Raw genomic sequence first — 25,422 nt, 5'->3', positions numbered from 1 at the left:
CTTTTGGAAGTCCAAATACACTACATCCACTGGTTCCCCTTTATCCACCCTGTATGTTACATCCTCAAAGAATTCGAGCAAATTTGTCAAACATGACTTCCCCTTCATAAAACCATGCTGACTCTGTCCTATTAAATTATGTTTATCCAAATGCTCTGTTACGGTTTCCTTAATAATGGACTCCAACATTTTGCCAACCACAGATGTTAGGCTAACTGCTCTATAGTTTCGAGCTTTTTGTCTACTTCCCTTCTTAAATAAGGGTGTTACATTAGCAGTTTTCCAATATGCCGGGACCTTTCCTGAGTCCAGGGAGTTCTGGAAAATAATCACCAATGCATCCACAATCCCTACCGCCACATCTCTCAAGACCCTAGGATGTAGGCCATCAGGTCCGGGGGACTTATCCGCCTTAAGTCCCATTATTTTACTGAGTACCATCTCCTTAGTGATTTTAATTGTCTTTAGCTCCTCCCCCCCCATTGCCCCCTATACAGCACGGGTTAGATACAGAGTAAAACTCCCTCTACACTGCCCCATCAAACACTCCCAGGGCAGGTACAGCACGGGTTAGATACAGAGTAAAGCTCGCTCTGCACTGTCCCATCAAACACTCCCAGGGCAGGTACAGCACGGGTTAGATACAGAGTAAAGCTCGCTCTGCACTGTCCCATCAAACACTCCCAGGGCAGGTACAGCACGGGTTAGATACAGAGTAAAGCTCCCTCTACACTGTCCCATCAAACACTCCCAGGGCAGGTACAGCACGGGTTAGATACAGAGTAAAGCTCGCTCTACACTGTCCCATCAAACACTCCCAGGGCAGGTACAGCACGGGTTAGATACAGAGTGTCAGCCGTGGCTCAGGCGGCAGCACTCTCTCCTCTGAGTCAGAAGGTTGTGGGTTGAAGTCCCACTCCAGAGACTCGAGTCTAAAACTCTGTGCTGCCCCTCCAGTGCAGTGCAGAGGGAGTAAAGCCCAGTGCAGAGTAAAGTTCCCTCTGCACTGCTCCACTAACAGGCCTGAGCCCCAAACTCAGAAGAGCGCCCTCTGCTGCATTCTACTTGTCTCAACAGCGGGAGAAGCAGGCGGCGGAAGTCCCGCCCCTCGGGCACCCTGATTGGTTGGAGGACCCACCGCCACCTCAGTCCTCCGAGCTCCGCCCGCTCTCTCCCTATTGGTCGGAGCTCCCGTCAGTCACCGCCGTGGCGTTGATGACGTGCCCCAGTCCGGCTCCCTGCAGAAGACAAGAGGCTGCGGCCGCTCAATTCGCTCCGCTCGGTGCCAGGAGGGTGCTGGGACGGTGCGGTTTGCAATTTCTTTTTATTTATCTCCCCGCCCGCGCTTCTCTCCGCTATATTAAAAAAAACCCTGATAAAACTCACTTTCCGCCGGTGATCCGGACTCTCGCGGTTGCCCGGGCCTTCCCCAGAATCCGAGGCCCTGCGCAGGCGCGGTAGTGGGGCCCGGCAGCGCATGCGGCGTAGTGGGAGGGGGCGGGGCCTGTTTAGAGGGGGAGGATGATTGACAGGGGCCCAGGGGGGGGGTGTTGAGCATGCGCGGTGCGGGCCGGGCGCCTGTGGAGCAGGAGAGGGCGGGGCCATGGGGCGCATGCGCGGGGTCAGCTGCAACTTTGGAGTCACAAAGCGACCGAGTGTCTTAAAATCTCTCCCCTCCTCTTCTAATTTCCTGTAAAACCGTTTCTAAAAGCCATCACTGAAAGTACATGGAAGATCGGACCCTGGCCCAGGGCCTGATTGACGGGAGCTTCCGACCAATAGGGAGCGAGCGGGGCGGGTCTGGAGGAGCGAGCCGGCGGCGGGTCCTCCAACCAATCGGGGAGCCCGAGGGGCGGGACTTGCGCCGGCTGATTGGGACAGAAGAGGCTGACGGGAGATTTAATTTAAATTGATTTAATGTCCCGCCTGCTCCAACTGCCCACCCTACGACGTCGCCGGCGTGCACTGACTGACACTGAGCTCTCCACCAATGAGCGAGGGGAGGCGGAGCCTGGAGCACCGACCCAGGGGCTTTGGTCCTCCAACCAATCGCGGCGAAGGAGGAGGCGGGACCTGGGATCGGCCCGCCGCCATTTTGTAAATTTCTCTCCACGGATGTTGCCTGACCTGCTGAGTTTTTCCAGCATTCTCTGTTGTTATTTTGGCCTGGTTAGAATCTGTGATCCTGGGAAAGTTTATTTTTTATGTTCCTCTTACAGCTCAAACTAATTTTATTTTACAGAATATACTTGTTTTAAACATAGAAGATAGGAGCAGGAGTAGGCCATTCGGCCCTTCGAGCCTGCTCCGCCATTCAATGCGATCATGGCTGATCGTAAAAAAAGCAGTTTGTTTTTAAATTGATGAAACAGAAACAAGGAACGCTGTGGAGCAAATGTGAGTAAAAATATTTTTTCTCCCTGAATTAATTTTTTTAATATTAATTTTCTGTGTTTTTAATTATTAATTTCAAGCACTTTATTAAGAGAAATATGGACGTGGTGGGGGTTCTCTTAAAGGGACAGGCGCTCTCTTTTTCTATGAGATTTTCATTAAAGGGACCGCGTCCCCGTGGATGACCGATTTTAAAGGGACAGCATCTCCCTTTTTATAATAATGTATATTTAAGAGACTGACATTTAAATGAGAGCAAATCCCCTGCTCCCGTGAGTGCTTGGCGAGAAATCAGGTGCTGTTTGCACTCGCCCCCTCCCAATTCTCTGCCAAGGGAATCGTCGCTAAGCAAGAGGAAAAATAGCTGTCATATTGGGCAGAAACAACAAAAACCCAAAACAAACTCGATTGCTACTTGGCCCTAAACAGACAATACAACATGGCTGATTAACTGACCATGGTAAAGGATAGCAAACTGAGAAAAACCTTGACAATGTACAGACTTAGTGAACATAGCCTGGCGATCGAAAAAGGTAGACACAGGCAGACCCGGCTACCAAGAGAGGACAGGATATGCTCTCACTGCAGTCAGGGAGTGGTGGAGACAGAGATGCACTTCCTCACAGCTTGTAGAAAATATCAGGGCATAAGGGAGAATTTCTACCCAAAATTCACAAAAATATGCCCGGAATTCAGAAATTTGAATGACGACCAAAAACTCCCATGCCTACTAGGGGAAGAGAGAAATTGTGTAACCTTAGCGGCACACTATGTTACAGCTTGCCATAAACAGAGGGACAACAATTAAATATAAAAAAAAGAGTATATACAAATTATATGAATGTATATTTATACACTCAGGGATATATCTGTTTATACACTGTATGGATAGATCTGTATTTTTGTGTACAACCATGAATGTTTTTCGATGCTTTGGCAACATAAGATGTACCTTGTCATCATGCCAATAAAGCGATTTGAATTGAATTGACAGAAAGCAGAGAGTAGTGGTGAACGGTTGCTTTTCAGACTGGAGGGAGGTAAACAGTGATGTTCCCCAGGGGTCGGTATTAGGATCAATGTTCCCTCTTTTTTGAGGTGCGTGGCCCCTTTAACGGGCTGCACGGCCCATTCAAATTTCCGCGCATGCGCGTTTATTCCATTTATAGGGCGGTGAGCCGGCTGCGCGGGACCTCCAGACCGCTGCGTGGCCGTGCAACTTAACGTGAACATTGATTCGGACCACTGCTTTTTTTGATATATATCAATGACCTGGACTTGGGGATCCAGGGCAAAATTTACAGACGACACGAAACTCAGAAATGTAGCAAACAATGAGGATAGTAACAGACTTCAGGAGGATGTAGCCAGACTGGTGAAATGGGCAGAAACGTGGCAGATTAAATTTAATGTAGAGAAGTGTGAAGTGATTCATTTTGGTAGGAAGAATGAGGAGAGGCAATATAAACTAAATGGCCCAGTTTTAAAGAGGCTGCAGGAACAGAGAGGCCTCGGGGTGTATGTACACAAATCTTAGAAGGTGGCAGGACAAGTTGAGAAGGCTGTTAAAAAAAGCATACAGGATCCTTGACTTTATTAATAGAGGAATAGAGTACAAAAGCAAGCAGGTTATGCTAAGCCTTTATAAAACACTGGCTAGGCTTCCGCTGGGCACCACACTTTAGGAAGGATGTCAAGGCCTAAGAGAGGGTGCAGAAGAAATTTACGAGAATGGGACCAGGGATGAGGGACTTGAGTTACGTGGAGAGACGGGAGAAGCTGGGGTTGTTCTCCTTAAGCAAAGAAGATTAAGAGGAGATTTGACAGAGTTGTTCAAAATCAGGATGGATTTTGAGAGAGTAAATAAGGAGAAACCGTTTCCAATGGCTGAAGGGACAGAAACCAGATTTAAGGCGATTGGCAAAAGAACCAGAGGTGACATGAGGAAACAGATTTTTACACCAAGTTGTTGTGATCTGGAATGCGCTGCCTGAAAGGGCGGTGGAAGCAGATTCGATATTATAATTCAAAAGAGATTGAGATAAATACTTGAAGGGAAAACATTTACAGGGCTTTGGGGAAAGAGCAAGGGGAGTGGGATTAATTGGATCGCTCTTTCAAAGAGCCGGCACAGGCACGATGGGCCGAATGGCCTCCTTCTGTGCTGTATCATTCTATGATGCTATTCTACACAGACACACACACATACAGTCAGACAGACACAGATACTCACTAAAATACAGTCAGACACACACACATTTTTTCTGCATGAACTTTTATTATTAATTTCAAAGACTTTACGAAAAAGGCGGGAGTGGTGGGCGGAGGGCTCTTAAAGGGACAGGGACTCTCCTTTTCAATGTGATTTTAATTAAAGGGTCCGAGTCCCTCCTTGCCTGTGGAGGACCAATTTTAAAAGGACAGCGTCTCGAAATCAGGTGCTGTCTGCGTGTGAACCACCTCCTCCCAATTTCCTGCCAAGCGATCCCTGCGGGCACCACTCCACTCTAGGAGTGGCTCCTAGAATCAGACAGCACAGAAGGAGGCCATTCAGCCCATCGTGCCTGTGCCGGCTCTTTGAAAGAGCTCTCCATTTAGTCCCACTCCCCTGCTCTTTCCCCATAGCCCTGAAAATGTTTCCCCTTCAAGTATTTATCCAATTCCCCAGTGAACGTTATTATTGACTCTGCTTCCACCGCCCTTTCAGGCAGCGCATTCCAGATCACAACAACTCGCTGCGTCAATAAAATTCTCCTCACCTCGCCTCTGGTTCTTTTGTCAATGACCTTATATCTGTGTCCTCTGGTTACCGACCCTCCTGCCACTGGAAACAGTTTCTCCTTATAAGCTACAGCTATACAAAGCCCTGGTTAGACCCCAGAGAGTCATAACGGCACAGAAGGCCATTCGGCCCATCGAGTCCGAGCCGGCTCTCTGTAGAACAATCCAGTCAGTCCCATTCCCCCGCTCTATCCCCGTAGCCCTGCAAGTTTATTTCCCTCAAGTGCCTATCCAGTCTCCCCTTGAAAACATTGAGTGTCTCCGCTTCCACCACTTCCGTCGGCAGCGAGTTCCAGGTCATCACCACTCGCTGCGTAAAAAAGTTTTTCCTCACATCCCCCCTGTATCTCTTGCCCAAAACCTTAAATCTGTGTCCCCTAGTCCTTGTACCATCAACTAGTGGGAACAGCCTTTCCCCGTCTAGCCTATCCAAACCCGTCATAATCTTGTACACCTCTATCAAATCAGCCCCCAACCTCCTTTGCTCTAATGAAAACAAATCCAGCTTCTCCAACCTGTCCTTGTAGCTAAGATCTCCCATTCCCGGAACCATTCTGGTAAATCTCCTCTGCACCCTCTCAAGGGCCTTCACATCCTTCCTAAAGTGTGGTGACCAGAACTGGACGCAATACTCCAGTTGTGGCCTAACCAGCGCTTTATAAAGGTTCAGCATAACTTCTCTACTTTTGTACTCAATACCTCTATTTATGAAGCCCAAGATCCCACATGCTTTGTTAACCACTCTCTCAATATGTCCCACCACCTTCAGGGAGCTACGCACATTAACTCCCAGGAACTCCCTGGAGCACTGTGTACAGTTCTGGGCACCGCACCTCAGAAAGGATATATTGGCCTTGGAAGGAGTGCAGCACAGATTGACCAGAATGTTACCCGGGCTTCAAGGGTTAGATTATGAGGAGAGATTACATAAACTAGGCTTGTGTTCCCTGGAATCTAGAAGGTTAAGGAGTGATTGAGGATTTTAGGATTTTGAAAGGAATTGGTAGAGTAGACAGAGAGAAACTTTTTCCGCCAGTGGGGCAGTCGAGGACAAGGGGACATCACCTTAAAACCAGAGCCAGGCCACTCAGGAGAGAAGTTGGGAAACACTTCTTCACACAAAGGGTGGTAGAAGTGTGGAACCCTCTCCCACAGAAAGCAGTCGATGCCAGCTCAATTAATCATTTTAAATCCCAGAGCGATAGATTTTTGCTAGACAAGGGAGCAAAGGGATATGGAGCCAAGGCAGGTGGGTGGAGTTAAGACACAGATCGGCCATGATCTCATTGAATGGCGGAACAGGCCGGAGGGGCTGAATGGCCTCCTCCTGTTCCCATGCTCCTATTTACTCTATCAAAACCCTTCATGTTTTGAACACCTCTATTAAATCTCCGCTGCACCTTCTCTGCTCCAAGGAGAACAATCCCAGCTTCTCCAGCCTCTCCACGTAACTGAAATCCTCTGTGTATTTGTCATGGGGCAGCAGGCTATAGCAAACAGCTTTTTTAAGATCATAAAAACAAAAAGGGGGCAAGAACTTTGCTGGGAGTGTACTATAGGCCCCCAAACAGTCAGGGGGAGATAGAGGAACAGATATGTAGGCAAATCTCAGAGAAATGTGCAAATAATAGGGTAATAATAGTGGGGGATTTCAACTTCCCCAATATTAACTGGGATAGTCAGAGTGTGAAAGGCTCAGAGGGTGCAGAATTCTTAAAGTGCATCCAGGAGAGCTTTTTGAGCCAGCATGTAGAAAGTCCTACAAGAGAGGGGGCGGTACTGGACCTAATTCTAGGGAATGTGGCCGGGCAAGTGGTAGAAGTGTTAGTAGGTGAGCACTTTGGTGACAGTGACCATAATTCAGTGAGATTTAAGGTAGTCATGGAAAAGGACAGAGATGGACCGGAAATAAAGGTTCTAAATTGGGGGAAGGCCGATTTTAATATGATAAGGCAGGATCTGGCTAAAGTGGACTGGGATCAGCTACTTGTAGGAAAATCCACATCAGAGCAGTGGGAGTCTTTCAGAAAGGAAATAGAGAGAGTACAATGGCAACATGTTCCCGTAAAGGTCAAGGGTGGGACCAACAAGCCCAGGGAACCCTGGATGTCAAGGGATATATGAGAATGGATTAGGAAAAAAAGGGGGGCTTTTGGCAGATACAAAGGACTAAAGACAGAGGAAGCCCTAGAGGAGTTTAAAAAGTGCAGGGGGAATACTTAAAAAAGAAATTAGGAGAGCGAGGAGGGGCCATGAAATAACACTGGCGAGCAAAATAAAGAAAAATCCTAAGGCATTTTATAAGTATATTAAGGGCAAGAGGATAACTAGGGAAAGAGTAGGGCCCATTAGGGACCAAAGTGGCAATCTGTGTGGAGCCAGAAGATGTAGGTGGGGTTTTAAATGAATTTTTTGCATCTGTGTTCACTATGGAGAAGGACGATGTAGACATAGTAATCGGGCAGGGGGACTGTGATATACTTGAACATATTAGCATCGAGAGGGAGGAGGTACGAGCGGTTTTAGCAGGCTTTAAACTGGATAAATCCCCAGGCCCGGATGAAATGTATCCCAGGCTGCTGTGTGAGGCAAAGGAGATTGCAGGGGCTCTGACACAAATTTTCAAAACCTCTCTGGCCACAGGGGATGAGCCAGAGGACTGGAGAACAGCTAACGTAGTACCATTATTCAAGAAGGGTAGCAGGGATAAACCAGGGAATTACAGGCCAGTGAGCCTAACATCAATGGTTGGGAAATTATTAGAAAAAATTCTGAGGGACAGAATTAGTCTCCACTTGGAGAGGCAAGGATTAATCAGGGATAGTCAGCATGGCTTTGTCAAGGGAAGATCATGTCTAACCAATTTGATTGAATTTTTCGAGGGGGTGACTAGGTGTGTGGATGAGGGTAGTGCAGTGGATGTGGTATACATGGATTTTAGTAAGGCTTTCGATAAAGTCCCACACAGGAGACTGGTCAAGAAGGTAAGAGCCCATGGGATCCAGGGTGCCTTGGCACATTGGATCCAAAACTGGCTTAGTGGCAGAAGGCAGAGGGTGATGGTCGAAGGTTGTTTTTGTGACTGGAAGCCTGTGTCCAGTGGGGTACCGCAGGGATCGGTGCTGGGTCCCTTGCTGTTTGTGGTCTACATTAATGATTTGGATGTGAATGTAAAAGGTATGATCAGTAAGTTTGCAGATGACACGAAAATTGGTGGGGTGGTAAATAGCGAGGAGGGTAGCCTCAGTCTGCAGGACGATATAGATGGGTTGGTCAGATGGGCGGAACAGTGGCAAATGGAATTTAACCCTGAAAAGTGTGAGGTGATGCATTTTGGAGGGACTAACAAGGCAAGGGAATACACAATGAATGGTAAGACCCTAGGAAAGACAGAGGATCAGAGGGACCTTGGTGTGCATGTACATAGATCCCTGAAGGCAGCACAATAGGTGGATAAGGTGGTTAAAAAGGCATATGGGATACTTGCCTTCATTAGCCGAGGCATAGAATATAAGAGCAGGGAGGTTATGATGGAGCTGTACAAAATGCTGGTTAGGCCACAGCTGGAATACTGTGTGCAGTTCTGGTCGCCACACTATAGGAAGGATGTGATTGCATTGGAGAGGGTGCAGAGGAGATTCACCAGGATGTTACCTGGGCTGGAGCGCTTCAGCTATGAAGAGAGACTGGACAGGCTGGGGTTGTTTTACTTGGAGCAGAGAAGGCTGAGGGGGGACCTGATTGAGGTGTACAAAATTATGAGGGGCATAGATAGGGTAGATAGAAAGGAGCTTTTCCCCTTAGTAGAGGGGTCAATAACCAGGGGGATAGTTTCAAGATAAGGGGCAGGAGGTTTAGAGGGGATTTGAGGAAAGACTTTTTCACCCAGAGGGTGGTTGGAATCTGGGACTCACTGCCTGAAAGGGTGGTAGAGGCAGGAACCCTCTCAACATTCAAGAAGCATTTAGATGAGCACTTGAACCGCCATAGCATACAAGGCTACGGACCCAGTGCTGGAAAATGGGATTAGAATAGACAGGGCTGGATGGCCGGCGCAGACGCGATGGGCCGAAGGGCCTCTTTCTGTGCTGTATAACTCTATAAGAAGCAGGAGCACGCCATTCGGCCCTTCGAGCCTGCTCCGCCATTCAATAAGATCATGGCTGATCTTCTACCTCATCTCCACCTTCCCGCCCGATCCCCATACCCCTCGATTTCCCCATGAGTCCAAAAATCTATCGATCTCAGCCTTGATTATACTCAATGACTGAGCCTCCACAGCCCTCTGGGGCAGAGAATTCCAAAGATTCACCACCCACCAGGAGGACACCGGGGCTGAGAAGGTCTCATTATGGGGACGGAACCATCGAATGAAACAGCACAGAAGGAGGCCATTCGGCCCACCGTGCCTGTGCCGGCTCTTTGGTCGAGCTCTGCGATTAGTCCCACTCCCCCCTGCTCTTTCCCCCTCGCCCTGTAAATGTCTCCCCTTTAAGTATTTACCCACTTCTTTATGAAAGTTACGATTGAATCTGCTTACACCGCCCTTCCAGGCAGCGCGTTCCAGATCATAACTGGCTGTGTTTACAATCTGTTTCCTCATGTCGCCTCTGGTTCTTTTGCCTGAAATCTGTGTCCTCTGGTTACCGACCCTCCAGCCACTGGAAACAGTTTCTCCTTATTTACTCGATCCAAACCCTTCCTGGTTTTGACCCCCTCTATCAGATCTCCCCTTAACCTTAGCCGGGCAGGTGGAAGGGGTATCAGTGGGAGAGCATTGTGGGGGTAGTGATCATAAAAACATAGAAACATAGAAGATAGGAACAGGAGTAGGCCATTCAGCCCTTTAATGAGATCATGGCTGATCATCCAAATTCAGTACCCGGTCCCTGCCTTCTCCCCATATCCCTTGATCCCTTTAGCCTTCAGAAATATATCCAACTCCTTCTTGAATATATTTAATGAATTGGCCTCAACTGCCTTGTGTGGCAGAGAATTCCACAGGTTCACCACTCTCTGGGTGAAGAAATTCCTCCTCATCTCAGTCCTAAATGGCTTACCCCTTATCCTTAGACTGTGACCCCTGGTTCTGGACTCCCTGACCATCGGGAACACCCTTCCTGCATCTAGTCTGTCCAGTCCTGTTAGAATTTTATAAGTTTCAGTAAGATCCCCTCTCATTCTTCTAAACTCCAGCGAATATAAGCCCAATCGACCCAATCTCTCCTCATACGTCATTCCTGCCATCCCAGGTATCAGTCTGGTGAATCTTCGCTGCACTCCCTCCATGGCAAGAACATCCTTCCTCAGATAAAGCGACCAAAACTGCACACAATACTCAAGGTGTGGTCTCACCAAGGCCCTGTACAACTGCAGCGAGACTTCCTTGTTCCTGTACTTGAACCCTCTCGCTACGAAGGCCAACACACACGCCCACCCAGCTTTGTGTTGTCTGCAAACTTGGAGATATTACATCTAGTTCCCTCGTCTAGATCATTAATATATACTGTGAATAGCTGGGGTCCGAGCACCGATCAGCGATATCGCTCTAGAATTCTTTAAAATAGGCTTTGCAGACTCAGCAAACCTTATTTGCTTTGCTGTTTTTTGGCTGACGAAATAAAAGTTATTTTTTGGGCTGCAGGTATTTAATTGAGTTAGTTCCTGCTTGCTGTCAGTCCTGGCCCCTGGTTCTGCCCATTCCTGCACCTCATTGGCTGACACGCCGCGGTCAGTCGACACCACGAGGGGATCTCGATGGTCGGGGAGTCCAAAACCAGGGCTCACAGTCTAAGGATAAGGGGTAAGCCATTTAGGACAGAGATGAGAAGGAATTTCTTCACCCAGAGAGTGATGTGCTGTGAGGAGGATGCCGAGAAACTCCAGTATGATTTGGACAGGTTGGGTGATTGGGCAGAAGCATGGCAGATGCAGTATAATATGGATAAATGTGAGGTTATCCACTTTGGTGGCAAAAAGAGGAAGGCAGATTATTATCTGAATAGCAATAGATTGGGAGAAGGGGAAGTACAATGAGACCTGGGTGTCCTTGTGCACCAGTCGCTGAAGGTAAGCATGCAGGTGCAGCAGGCGGTTAAGAAGGCAAATGGTATGTTGGCCTTTGTAGCGAGAGGGTTTGAGTACAGGAACAAGGATGTCTCGCTGCAGTTGTACAGGGCCTTGGTGAGACCACAGCTTGAGTATTGTGTGCAGTTTTGGTCACCTTATCTGAGGAAGGATGTTCTTGCCATGGAGGGAGTGCAGCGAAGATTCACCAGGCTGATACCTGGGATGGCAGGAATGATGTATGAGGAGAGATTGGGTTGATTGGGCTTATACTCGCTGGAGTTTAGAAGAATGAGAGGGGATCTCATTGAAACTTATGAAATTCTAACAGGACTAGACAGATTAGATGCAGAAAGGATGTTCCCGATGGTGGGGGAGTGCAGAACCAGGGGTCACAGTCTAAGGATAAGGAGTAAGCCATTTAGGACAGAGATGAGGAGGAATTTCTTCACCCAGAGTAGTGGTGAACCTGTGGAATTCACTACATAGAAACATAGAAGATAGGAGCAGGAGTAGGCCATTCGGCCCCTCGAGCCTGCTCCGCCATTCAATGCGATCATGGCTGATCATCCAAATTCAGTACCCTGTCCCTGCTTTCTCCCCATACCCCTTGATCCCTTTAGCCTTAAGAAATATATCCAACTCCCTCTTGAATATATTTAATGAACTGGCCTCCACCGCCTTCTGTGGTAGAGAATGCCACAGGTTCACCACTCTCTGGGTGAAGAAATTCCTCCTCATTTCTGTCCTAAATGGCCTACCCTTTATCCTTAGACTGTTTCCCCTGGTTCTGGACTCCCCGACCATCGGGAACATCCTTCCTGCATCTAGTCTGTCTAGTCCTGTTAGAATTTTATAAGTTTCAATGAGATCACCTCTCATTCTTCTAAACTCCAGCGAGTACAAGTCCAATCGACCCAATCTTTTTTTTAAATTCATTGATGGGATGTGGGCGTCGCTGGCTAGGCCTGCATTTAGTGCCCATCCCTAATTGTCCTTGAGAAGATGGTGGTGAGCCGCCTTCTTGAACCGCTGCAGTCCATATGGTGTAAGTACACCCACAATGCTGTTAGGAAGGGAGTTCCAGGATTTTGTCCCAGCGACAGTGAAGGAACGGCGATACAGGTCCAAGTCAGGATGGTGTGTGGCTTGGAGGGGAACTTGTAGGTGGTGATGTTCCCATGTGTCTGCTGCCCTTGTCCTTCGAAGTGGTAGAGGTCGCGAGTTTGGAAGGTGCTGTTAAAGGAGCTTTGGCGAGTTGCTGCAGTGCATCTTGTAGATGGTACACACTGCAGCCACAGTGCGCCGGTGGTGGAGGGAGTGAATGTTGAAGGTGGTGGACGAAGTGCCAATCAAGCGGGCTGCTTTATCCTGAATGGTGTCGAGCTTCTTGAGTGTTGTTGGAGCTGCACTCAACCAGGCAAGTGGAGAGTATTCCATCACACTCCTGACTTGTGCCTTGTAGATGGTGGAAAGGCTTTGTGGAGTCAGGAGGTGAGACACTCGCTGCAGAATTCCCAGCCTCTGGCCTGCTCTTGTTGCCACAGTATTTATATGGCTGGTCCAGTTCAGTTTCTGATCAATGGTAACCCCCAGGATGTTGATAGTGGGGGATTCAGCGATGGTAATGCCATTGAATGTCAAGGGGAGATGGTTAGTCTCGCTTGTTGGAGATGGTCATTGCCTGGCTCTTGTGTGGTGCGAATGTCACTTGCCACTTGTCAGCCCAAGTCTGAATGTTGTCCAGGTCTTGCTGCATATGGACACGGACTGCGTCAGTATCTGACGAGTCTCGAATGGTGCTGAACAGTGTGCAATCATCAGCGAACATCCCCACTTCTGACCTTATGATGGAGGGAAGGTCATTGATGAAACAGCTGAAGATGGTTGGGCCTAGGACACTGCCCTGAGGAACTCCTGCAGTGATGTCATGTGATTGAGATGAATGAACTCCAACAACCACAGCCAACTTCCTTTGTGCTAGGTATGATTCCAACCAATGGAGAGTTTTTCCCTTGATTCCCATTGACTTCAGTTTTGCTAGGGCTCCTTGATGCCACACTCGATCAAATGCTGCCTTGTTGTCAAGGGCAGTCACTCTCATCTCACCTCTTGAGTTCAGCTCTTTTGTCCATGTTTGGACCAAGGCTGTAATGAGGTCAGGAGCTGAGTGGCCCTGGCGGAACCCAAACTGGGCGTCAGTTAGCAGGTTATTGCTGAGTAAGTGCCGCTTGATAGCACTGTCGACGACACCTTCCATCACTTTGCTGATGATTGAGAGTAGACTGATGGGACGGTAATTGGCCGGGTCGGATTTGTCCTGCTTTTTGTAGACAGGACATACTTGGGCAATTTTCCACATTGCCGGGTAGATGCCAGTGTTGTAGCTGTACTGGAACAGCTTGGCTAGGGGCGCAGCTAGTTCTGGAGCACAAGTCTTCAGTACTATTGCCGGAATGTTGTCAGGGCCCATAGCCTTTGCAGTATCCAGTGTCTTCAGCCGTTTCTTGACATCACGTGGAGTGAATTGAATGGGCTGAAGACTGGCATCTGTGATGCTGGGGACCTCAGGAGGAGGCCGAGATGGATCATCCACTCGGCACTTCTGGCTGAAGATAGTTGCAAATGCTTCAGCCTTGTCTTTTGCACTCACGTGCTGGGCTCCACCATCATTGAGGATGGGGATATTTTTGGAGCCTCCTCCTGTTAACTGTTTAATTGTCCACCACCACTCACGACTGGATGTGGCAGGACTGCAGAGCTTTGATTTGATCCGATGGTTGTGAGATCGCTTAGCTCTGTCTATCGCATGTTGCTTCCGTTGTTTGGCATGCAAGTAGTCCTTGCTTTTGCACTCTACGCCTCTCCTAAAGCAGGGGAGTTATGATGAATTGTTACAGTTTTTTTTGCAGAGTGACCAAGGCTGTCTGTAGGAAACAATTTTGCATTTGAAAGCAGCTTGTATTGTGAAGCTTGTGCCCCTTTGCCAGGCCCGCTGCCTGCGGCCCCTCTCCCAGATTCCAGCCCCAGCTCTGTGCTGACTGAGCTGCTCTCACCTGGGGACAGCGCGTCACAATCGGCCCCAGCGCACCTGAGCTGGAGAGGAGGCCCCGCCCCCTTGCCGCGCTGCCATTGGTTGGCGGACCAGGCCGTCCAGTTCAGTCCTCCCAGCTCAGCCCTGTTCCTATTGGTCAGCGCTCCTGTCAGTCAGAATCACATTGCTCTGGCTCACTCAGCCATCCCGCGCGGTTCAATCGGCTCCGTTCGGCGTCTGCGGAGATCCGGCCCGCCCGAGTCTCAGGTTTGGTTTTTCTCATATTTTACTTTATAATCTCGCTCTCCGCTCCCCCCCCTCACCTCGATTTAAATCGATTCCCCAACACTTTACTTTACCCGGCCGCTGATTCCGCCTCTTCCCCAGATCCGGGCTTCCGTCTGCTCCCCGGAGGCCCCGGCAGGCGCACTGGCAGCTTCGTGTTGTGGTGAGGGGGCCGAATGAGCATGCGCGGCCCCGCCTCTCCACATTTAAAGGGACACCCACCCCCTCCACATTTAAAGGGACACCCACCGCCTCCACATTTAAAGGGACTCCCTTCCCCCCCCCCCTCATGTCCTCTACTGTGGAGGAGGAATTCCTGGAGTGTTTACGGGATGGTTTCCTGGACCAATATGTCGAGGAACCAACCAGAGATCAGGCCATCTTAGACTGGGTATTATGTAACGAGAAAGGATTAATTAGCAATCTTGTTGTACGAGGCCCCTTGGGTCGGAGTGATCATAATATGATCGAATTCTTCATTAAGATGGAGAATGAAGTTGTTGACTCAGAGACTAGGGTCCTAAATTTAAATAAAGGAAACTACGATGGTCTGAGGAGCGAGTTGGGTAGGATTGATTGGGGAATGTCACAAAAAGGGTTGACGGTGGATCGGCAATGGCAAACATTCAAAGACCGCATGGATGAACTACAGAATTTGTTCATCCCAGTTTGGCATAAAAATAAAACAAAAAAGGTGACTCAACCGTGGCTAACAAGGGAAATTAGGGATAGCATAAGATCCAAGGAGAGGACATATAAATTGGCCAGAAAAAGCAGTAAACCTGAGGATTGGGAGCAGTTTAGGATTCAACAAAGGAGGACAAAGGGATTAATTAAGAAGGGGAAAATAGAATATGAGAGTAAGCTTTCAGGGAACATAAAAACTGACTGTAAAAGATTTTACAGATATGTGAAGAGAAAAAGAACATAAGAAGTAGGAGCAGGAGTAGGCCATACGGCCCCTCGGGCCTGCTCCGCCATTCAATAGGATCTTGGCTGATCTGAACCTAGACTCACGTCCACTTCCCTGCCCGCTCCCCGTAACCCCTAATTCCCTTATCAGCTAGGAAACTGTCTATCTGTGTTTTAAATTTATTTAATGTTGCAGCTTCCACAGCTATCTGAGGTAGCAAATTCCATAGATTTACTACCCTCTGAGTGAAGAAGTTTCTCCTCATCTCAGTTTTGAAACGGCAGCCCCTTATTCTAAGATTATGCCCCCTAGTTCTAGTCTCACCCATCAGTGGAAACATCCTCCCCGCATCCACCCGATCAAGCCCCCTCACAATCTTATATGTTTCGACAAGATCGCCTCTCATTCTTCTGAATTCCAATGAGTAGAGGCCCAACCTACTCAACCTTTCCTCATAAGTCAACCCCCTCATCTCCGGAATCAACCGAGTGAACCTTCTCTGAACTGCCTCGAGAGCAAGTATATCTTTTCTTAAATATGGAAACCAAAACTGTACGCAATATTCCAGGTGTGGCCTCACCAGTACCCTGTATAACTGAAGCAAGACTTCCCTGCTTTTATACTCCATCCCCCTTGCAATAAAAGCCAAGATTCCATTGGCCTTCCTGATCACCTGCTGTACCTGCATACTAACCTTCTGTGTTTCATGCACCAGGACCCCCAGATCCCTTTGTACTGTAGCACTTTGCAGTTTCTCTCCATTTAGATAATAACTTGCTCTTTGATTTTTTCTTCCAAAGTGCATAACTTCACACTTTCCAACATTATATTCCACCTGCCAAATTTCTGCCCACTCACTTAGCCTGTCTGTGTCCTTTTGCAGGTTTTTTATGTCCTCCTCACTCGCTGCTTTCCCTCTCATCTTTGTATCGTCGGCAAACTTGGATACGTTGCACTCGGTCCCCTCCTCCAAATCGTTAATATAGATTGTAAAGAGTTGGGGTCCCAGCACTGACCCCTGCGGAACACCACCAGTTACTGATTGCCAACCCGAGAATGAACCATTTATCCCAACTCTCTGTTTTCTGTTAGATAGCCAATCTTCCACCCATGCCAGTATATCACCCCCAATCCCGTGACTTTTTATCTTGTGCAGTAATCTTTTGTGTGGCACCTTGTCAAATGCCTTTTGGAAGTCCAAATACACCACATCCACTGGTTCCCCTTTATCCACCCTGTTTGTTACATCCTCAAAGAATTCGAGCAAATTTGTCAAACATGACTTCCCCTTTATAAAACCATGCTGACTCGGTCCGATTAAATTATGCTTATCCAAATATCCTGTTACTGCTTCCTTAATAATGGACTCCAACATTTTACCAACCACAGATGTTAGGCTAACTGGTCAATAGTTTCCAACCTTTTGTCTACCTCCCTTTATAAATAAGGGTGTTACATTAGCAGTTTTCCAACCTGCTGGGACCTTGCCTGAATCCAGGGAGTTTTGGAAAATTACCACCAATGCATCCACAATCCCCACCGCTACCCCTCTCAAGACCCTAGGATGTAAACCATCAGGTCCAGGGGATTTATCCGCCTTAAGTCCCATTATCTTACCGAGTACCATCTCCTTAGTGATTTTAATCGTGTTTAGCTCCTCCCCCCCCCCCCCCCATAGCCCCCAGTTTGTCCAGTGTTGGGATATTTTTAGTGTCCTCTACTGTAAAGACTGATACAAAATATTTGTTCAGCGTTTTTGCCATCTCCATGTTCCCCACTACTACTTTCCCGGTCTCGTCCTCTAAGGGACCAACATTCACTTTAGCCACCCTTTTTCTTTTTATATACTCCCAGGGCAGGTACAGCACAGGTTAGATACAGAGTAAAGCTTCCTGTACACTGTCCCATCAAACAATCCCAGGGCAGGTACAGCACGGGTTAGATACAGAGTAAAGCTTCCTGTACACTGTCCCATCAAACAATCCCAGGGCAGGTACAGCACGGGTTAGATACAGAGTAAAGCTTCCTGTACACTGTCCCTTCAATCACTCCCGATTGGTTGGAGGACCCGTCGCCACCTCAGTCCTCCAAGCTCCGCCCGCTCTCTCCCTATTGGTCGGAACTCCCGTCAGTCACCGCCGTGGAGTTGATCACGTGCCCCAGTCCGGCTCCCTGCAGAAGACAAGGGGCTGCGGCCGCTCAATCCGCTCCGCTCGGTGCCGGGACGGTCCGGTTTGTATTTTCTTTTTATTTTTCTCCCCGCCCGCGCTTCTCTCCGCTATATATAAAAAAAACCTCATAAAACCCACTTTCCGCTGGTGATCCAGACTCTCGCAGTTGCCCCGGCCGACCCAGAATGCGAGGCCCTGCGCAGGCGCGGTAGCGGCTCATCTTCGGGAGCGGGGCCCTGTGGCGCATGCGGAGTAGGGGGAGGGGGGCGGGGCCTGTTCAGAGCCTGTGCTCACCTTGGAGCGGCGCATGCGGAGTAGTGGGAGGGGGCGGGGCCTGTTCAGAGCCCTCGCTCACCTTGGAGCGGCGCATGCGGAGTTGTGGGAGGGGGCGGGGCCTGTTCAGAGCCTGCGCTCACCTTGGAGCGGCGCATGCGGAGTAGGGGGAGGGGGGCGGGGCCTGTTCCGAGCCCACCTCCAACAATGAGAACAACAACAACTTGTATTTCTATAGCACCTTTAACGTAGGAAAACATCCCAAGGCGCTGCACAGGAGTATTGTAAGACATTGAAAAATGTGACCCCGAGCCACAGAAGGAGAAATTAGGGCAGATGGCCAAAAGCTTGGTCACAGAGGTGGGTTTTGAACAGCCATGATCTCATTGAATGGCGGAGCAGGCTCGAGGGGCCGAATGGCCAACTCCTGCTCCTATTTTCTACGAAAGAGAGGCGGAGAGGTTCAGGGAGGGAATTCCAGAGCTCAGGGCCGAGGCAACAGAAGACACGGCCACTGATGGTGCAGCGATTATAATCAGGGATGCTCAAGAGGGCAGAATTGGAGGAACGCAGATGTCTGGGGGGGTGGGGGAGGAGGTTGATTTCTTTGGAACCGAGGAGGCTGAGGGGAGACCTGATTGAGGTGTATAAAATTATGAGGGGCCGAGATAGGAAGGACCTATTTCCCTTGGCAGAGGGGTCCACAACCAGGGGGCATAGATTTAAAGTAATTGGTCGGAGGTTTAGAGGGGAGTTGAGGAGAAATGTTTTCACCCAGTGGGTGGTGGGGGGTCTGGAACTCACTGCCTGACAGGGTGGTAGAGGCAGAAACTCTCATCACATTTAAAAAGTACTTGGATATGCACTTGAAGTGCCGTAACCTACAAGGCTACGGACCAAGTGCTGGAAAGTGGGATTAGTGTGGATAGCACATAATCGGCCGGCACGGACAAGGTGGGCTGAATGGCCTCCTTCTGTGCTGTAATTTTTCTGTGATTCTATCGCGGGGGGCGGGTGGTTGTGAGGCTGAAGGGAATAACTAAGATAGGGAGGGGCGAGGCCATGGAGGGATTTGAAAACAAGGATGAGAATTTTGAAATCGAAGCATTGCTTAACCGGGAGCCAATGTAGGTCAGTGAGCACAGGGGTGATGGGTGAACGGGACTTGGCGTTGAGTTACGACACGGGTAGTTTTGGATCACCTCAAGTTTACGTAGGGTAGAATGTGGGAGGCCAGCCAGGAGTGCGTTGGAATAGTCGAGTCTTGAGGTAACAAAGGCCCGGGTGAGGGTTTCAGCAGCGGATGAGTTAGGCAGGGCTGGAGACGGGCCATGTTACCGAGGTGGAAATAGGCGGTCTTTGTTATGCTGCGGATATGTGTTCGGAAGCTCATTTCAGGGTCAAATATGACACCAAGGTTGTGAACAGTGTGGTTCAGCCTCAGAGAGATGTTAGGGAGAGGGATGGAGTCAATGGCTAGGGAACAGAGTTTGTGGCAGGGACTGAAAACAATTGCTTTAGTCTTCCCAATATTTAATTGGAGAAAATTTCTGCTCACCCAGAACCGGATTTGAGATCGTGGAGGGGTCGAGAGAAGTGGTGGTGAGGTAGAGCTGGGTGTCATCAGCGTACATGTGGAAACTGAAGCTGTGTTTTCAGATGATGTCGCCAAGGGGCAGCATTTAGATGAGCAGGTAAGAGCCCATGGGATCCAGGGCAATTTGGCACATTGGATCCAAAATTGGCTTAGTGGCAGGAGGCAGAGGGTGATGGTCGAAGTTTGTTTTTGTGACTGGAAGCCTGTGTCCAGTGGTGTACCGCAGGGATCGGTGCTGGGTGCCTTGCTGTTTGTAGTGTACATTAATGATTTAGATATCAATGTAGGAGGTATGATCAGTAAGTTCGCTGATGACACGAAAATTGGTGGAGTGGTAAATAGCGAGGAGGGAAGCCTCAGGCTACAGGACGATATAGACGGATTGGTCAGATGGGCAGAACAGTGGCAAATGGAATTTAACCCTGAAAAGTGTGAGGTGATGCATTTTGGGAGGACTAACAAGGCAAGGGAATACACAATGAATGGTAGGACCCCAGGAAGGACAGAGGATCAGAGGGACTTAATTCTTATATAAGAACATAAGAAGTAGGAGCAGGAGTAGGCCATACGGCCCCTTGGGCCTGCTCCGCCATTCAATAGGATCGTGGCTGATCCGAATCTAGACACGTCCACTTCCCTGCCCTCTCCCCGTAACCCCTAATTCCCTTATCTGCTAGGAAACTGTCTATCTCCATTTTAAATTTATTTAATGTCGCAGCTTCCACAACTCTCTGGGGTAGCAAATTCCATAGATTTACTACCCTCTGAGTGAAGAAGTTTCTCCTCATCTCAGTTTTGAAAGGGCAGCCCCTTATTCTTAGATTATGCCCCCTAGTTCTACTCTCACCCATCAGTGGAAACATCCTCCCCGTATCCACCCGATCAAGCCCCCTCACAATCTTATATGTTTCGATAAGATCGCCTCTCATTCTTCTGAATTCCAATGAGTAGAGGCCCAACCTACTCAACCTTTCCTCATAAGTCAACCCCCTCATCTCCAGAATCAACCGAGTGAACCTTCTCTGAACTGCCTCGAGAGCAAGTATATCATTTCTTAAATATGGAAACCAAAACTGCACGCAATATTCCAGGTGTGGCCTCACCAATACCCTGTATAACTGCAGCAAGACTTCCCTGCTATTATAGTCCACCCCCCTTGCAATAAAAGCCAAGATTCCATTGGCCTTCCTGATCACCTGCTGTACCTGCATACTAACTTTCTGTGTTTCATGCACCAGGACCCCCAGATCCCTTTGTACTGCAGCACTTGGCAGTTTCTTTCCATTTAGATAATAACTTGCTCTTTGATTTTTTCTGCCAAAGTGCACAACCTCACACTTTCCAACATTATATTCCATCTGCCAAATTTCTGCCCACTCACTTAGCCTGTCTATGTCCTTTTGCAGGTTTTTTATGTCCTCCTCACTCACTGCTTTCCCTCCCATCTTTGTATTGTCGGCAAACTTGGATATGTTGCACTCGGTCCCCTCCTCCAAATCGTTAATATAGATTGTAAAGAGTTGGGGTCCCAGCACTAACCCCTGCGGAACAGCACTAGTTACTGATTGCCAACCCGAGAATGAACCATTTATCCCCACTCTCTATTTTCTGTTAGATAGCCAATCTTCCACCCATGCCACTATATTACCCCCAATCCCGTGATTTTTTATCTTGTGCAGTAATCTTTTGTGTGGCACCTTGTCAAATGCCTTTTGGAAGTCCAAATACACCACATCCACTGGGACCTTGGTGTGCATGTACATAGATCCCTGAACGCAGCAGGACAGGTCGATAAGGTGGTTAAAAATGCATATGGGATACTTGCCTTCATTAGCCGAGGCATAGAATATAAGAGCAGGGAGGTTATGATGGAGCTGTACAAAATGCTAGTTAGGCCACAGCTGGAATACTGTGTGCAGTTCTGGTCGCCACACTATAGGAAGGATGTGATTGCATTGGAGAGGGTGCAGAGGAGATTCACCAGGATGTTACCTGGGCTGGAGTGCTTCAGCTATGAAGAGAGACTGGACAGGCTGGGGTTGTTTTCCTTAGAGCAGAGAAGGATGAGGGGGGACCTGATTGAGGTGTACAAAATTATGAGGGGGATAGATAGAAAGGAACTTTTTCCCTTAGTAGAGGGGTCAATAACCAGGGGACATAGATTCAAGGTAAGGGGCAGGAGGTTTAGAGGGGATTTGAGGAAAAACTTTTTCACCCAGAGGGTGGTTGGAATCTGGAACTCACTGCCTGAAAGGGTGGTAGAGGCAGGAACCCTCACAACATTCAAGAAGCATTTAGATGAGCACGTGAAACGCCATAGCATACAAGGCTACGGACCCAGTGCTGGAAAATGGGATTAGAATAGACTGGGCTTGATGGCCGGCGCAGACACGATGGGCCGAGGGGCCTCTTTCTGTGCTGTACAACTCTATGACTCTAAATAGGAGGGGCCCAAGGATAGATCCTTGGGGGACACCAGAGGTAACGATGCGGGAGCGGGAAGAGAAGCCGTTGCAGGTGATTCTGTGGCTACGATTAGATAGATAAGAATGGAACCAGGCGAGTGCAGTCCCACCCAGCTGGACGACGGTGGAGAGGCGTTGGGAGAAGGATGGAGTGGTCAACCGTGTCAAAGGCTGCAGACAAGTCAAGAAGGACGAGTAGAGATAGTTTACCTTTGTCACAGTCACAAAGGATGTCATTTGATGAGACGTTGATGAGACTTGATTTGACTTCAGGGCCAAGTCAGTGAGGTGGATTGGGCTGTTTCTGGCCTGCTGGTTATTGTGGGCATGGCTGGACACCAGTGGGACCGGCTCGACCCTGTTTGTTCTTTGAGGCAAAATAAGCCAAAAAAAATTCCTGCTTCCCCACTTACCCTTTCTACACTCCTTTTACAGGGTTTTAGAAGTGGAGCATTTACTGACAGGAAGCTCAAACCAAACATCATGTCAAGATCTGACAGAGTCGCTCGATTCATCAGGAACTGATTCAGTCGCTCCTCCAATCTGTTGGCACCCCCGTGAGTTCACACAGGGGAGAGAACTTTTAAATGTTCTGAAAGAGCTTCAAAATCTACAAATACATGAAGCGACACCAGTGGCCCCACACTGGGGGAAACCCAGGCCCCGTGTGTGGGAAGGGATTCACTCAGCCATCCGCTCCAATGATACACCAGCAAGTTCACACTAGGGAGAGACCTTTAACCCGCTCCGTGTGTGGGCAGGGATTAATTGCACCCTCCGTGCTGCTGAGACACCAGCTTGTCCACACGGATTAGAGACCGTTGACCTGCTTCGTTATTTTGAAGCGATTCTCTCATTCTGCCACCCTCCTGAGACACCAGCTTGTTCACAGTGATGAGAGACCGATTAAATGTTCTGACTGTGGGAAGAAAATTAAAAGGTCCCAGGATCTGAAGAGACACCAGCTGGAGAGAGCAGGAGAGATTCTGTTCACCTGCTCCGTGTGTGGGAAGAGATTAACTCGGTCCTCGAATCTGCTGGCACACCAGCGAGTTCACACTGGGGAGAGGCCAGTGAAACATTCCGACTGTGGGAAAAGCTTTCAAATGTCCCAGGAGCTGAAGGGACACCAGCTGGAGAGAGCAGGAAAGAGGCCATTCACCTGCTCCGTGTGTGGGAAGAGATTCACTCGGCCCTCCAACCTGTTGAGACACCAGCGAGTTCACACTGATGAGAGACCATTTAAATGTTCTGACTGTGGGAAGAGCTTTAAAACCTCTGGGGCTCTGAAGGAACACCAGCGAGTTCACTCCGATCAGAGACCATTTACATGTTCTGTCTGTGGGATGAGCTTTAAAAGCTCCAGGAATCTGAGCGTACACCAGCAAGTTCACACTGAGGAGCGACCATTTAAATGTTCTGACTGTGGGAAGACCTTTAAATGTTCGAAGGGCCTGAAGAGACACCAGCTGGAGAAAGAAGGAAAGAGACCATTCACCTGCTCCGTGTGTGGGAAGGGATTCACTCGGTCATCCAGCCTACTGACACACCAGCAAATTCACACTGGGGAGAGACCATTCACCTGCTCCATGTGTGGGAAGGGATTCACTCAGTCATCCCACCTACTGAGACACCAGCGAGCTCACATTGGTCTGTAGCGCAGAGCCCTTTAGACAGCTGGGGTGACATGAACATGGAATGGATGAATGTTTTATAATTCTTGTACTGCTGTTTAATCTTTAAGACTGTTGTGCTGATGATTCCCTTTGTTTGACTGTTCATGGTGTTACATAGAATGTACAGCACAGAAACAGGCCACTCGGCCCAACTGGTCCATGCCAGTGTTTATGCCCCACACCCACCCTACTTCAATTAACCCGATCAACATATCCTCCCATTCCTTTCTCCCTTGTGTGGCTTCCTCATAAATCCATCTGTGCTGTTCACCTCAACTACTCCCTGTGGTAGTGAGTTCCCCATTCTCACCATTCTCTGGGTAAAGAAGTTTCTCCTGAATTCCCTCCTGGATTTATTAGTGACTTTTATATTTATAGCCACATAAATATGATGAGATTCTGTTAAGCTGACCAGTATGTTGTTGTACTTTGTCTTTTTCTGATGGATGAAACATTACTGAGCCCCTGTACCCGTGTTATGGGATGAAGTGCCAGACAAGTGAAGGCACAACGTCTGGGTGTGAATCTAATAATAACCTCACGGACCGTATAGGTGTGATAACCAGACAGGCTTGTGGTTATAGTCTGGTCACAGATGGACTAAATTCCCTGAATTAGCAGGAGTTCAGGAGGCGGTCAACAGACGGGTCCAAACAATCCCATTTCCTGAGCGGTAACCAAGCTTGTGTATAAGAACAGGCCACTTAAGCCGTTGTCAGTTGGAACAGACTCGAGAAGATCGCGCATGAATCCACTGTACTTCTATTCTCCAAATTGAGGGAATTATCACCCGATCTGTGTTATGCAGCGCTCTTAATAAAGCCTGGAGAGACAATTTGTGTTCTTCTGAGCGTGATTATCTGGTATCTGAAACCCTGGGACTCCCAATCATTAGAGTCAACCTCAGTGCGTGGAAAGGGATTCCCTGGTGTATCCCACCTGCTGACACACCAGCGTGTCCACATTGTGACTGCGGTGGGTCGATTCCACTGTTTCCGATGCCTTTAATCACATTCAGGACTGAAACATGTTAATTCAGACAACTGGGGCTTGTTAATGTTAAGAGCCCCCAATAACTGGGCTGGATTTAAAGATTATTCCCTGTTCTCTCAGTACTAGTGAGCAGAGAGAAGCTGATGTTATAGAATCATAGAGCACAGTAGGATGCCTTTTGGCCCATCGTGCTGCTGCTGGCTCTCTGAAAGAGCGATGCAATTAGTCGCACTGCCCTGCTCTTTCTCCACAGCCCTGCAAATTTCTGCCTTTAGTATATATCCAATTCCCTTTTGAAAGTTACTATTGAATCTGCTTCCACCTCCCATTCAGGCAGTGCATTCCAGATCATCACAATTCGCTGTGTAAAAAAAGTCTCCTCATTTCCTCTCTCGATTCTTTTGCCAATGATCTGAAATCTGTGTCCTCTCGTTACCGACCCTCCTGCCAGTGACAACAGCTTCTCCTTGTTTGCTCGATCAAAACCCCTCATAATTTTGAGCACCTTGATCACAGCTCCACTTAACCGTCTCTGCTCCAAGTTATATTGCCGTTATTTTGTGAATTGTTGCTGTGATCGAGGTGCTGGATGTCCGTGCCTGGGGAATGGGACATTCTATCCTCGTGAGCACCGAGTGTCAGCATCCAGCAATCTCTGGTCAGGGACTGTCTTTTTAAACTGCCTCACCTGAGCTTTTTGACTCCCTGATTTCATTATTAAACATTTCAGAGTTTTTACAGAGTGACCAAGGCTGAACAGATAAATGTGAGGTA

General features: G+C 48.5%; 1 protein-coding gene across 2 annotated transcripts; it reads left to right on the top strand.

Moving 5' to 3' along the window:
• Positions 1-1,222: 1,222 nt before the first annotated feature.
• LOC147084112 (uncharacterized) lies at positions 1,223-23,781 on the top strand. 2 transcript variants are annotated; one of them, XM_085979878.1, is made up of 3 exons: positions 1,223-1,293; positions 2,243-2,397; positions 22,415-23,781. In XM_085979878.1, the coding sequence occupies exon 3, from the start codon at positions 23,086-23,088 to the stop codon at positions 23,635-23,637; it is 552 nt and encodes a 183-aa protein (XP_085836004.1). In that variant the 5' UTR covers positions 1,223-1,293; positions 2,243-2,397; positions 22,415-23,085; the 3' UTR covers positions 23,638-23,781. The 2 variants fall into 2 exon arrangements, with proteins under 2 accessions (XP_085836004.1, XP_085836003.1); XM_085979877.1 differs by having other exon boundaries at positions 1,237-1,304.
• Positions 23,782-25,422: the final 1,641 nt, after the last annotated feature.

Source organism: Somniosus microcephalus, unplaced genomic scaffold (genome assembly GCF_052327205.1).
Source record: "Somniosus microcephalus isolate GS21.2 unplaced genomic scaffold, FLI_Smic_1.0 scaffold2, whole genome shotgun sequence".
Lineage (NCBI taxonomy): Eukaryota > Metazoa > Chordata > Chondrichthyes > Squaliformes > Somniosidae > Somniosus > Somniosus microcephalus.
This window is presented reverse-complemented; position numbering and strand designations above follow the sequence as displayed.

What these genes read in the sequence shown, in the direction of transcription:
- LOC147084112 (XM_085979878.1), top strand. Translation starts at nt 23,086, where the DNA reads ATGTCCCAGGAGCTGAAGGGACACCAGCTGGAGAGAGCAGGAAAGAGG.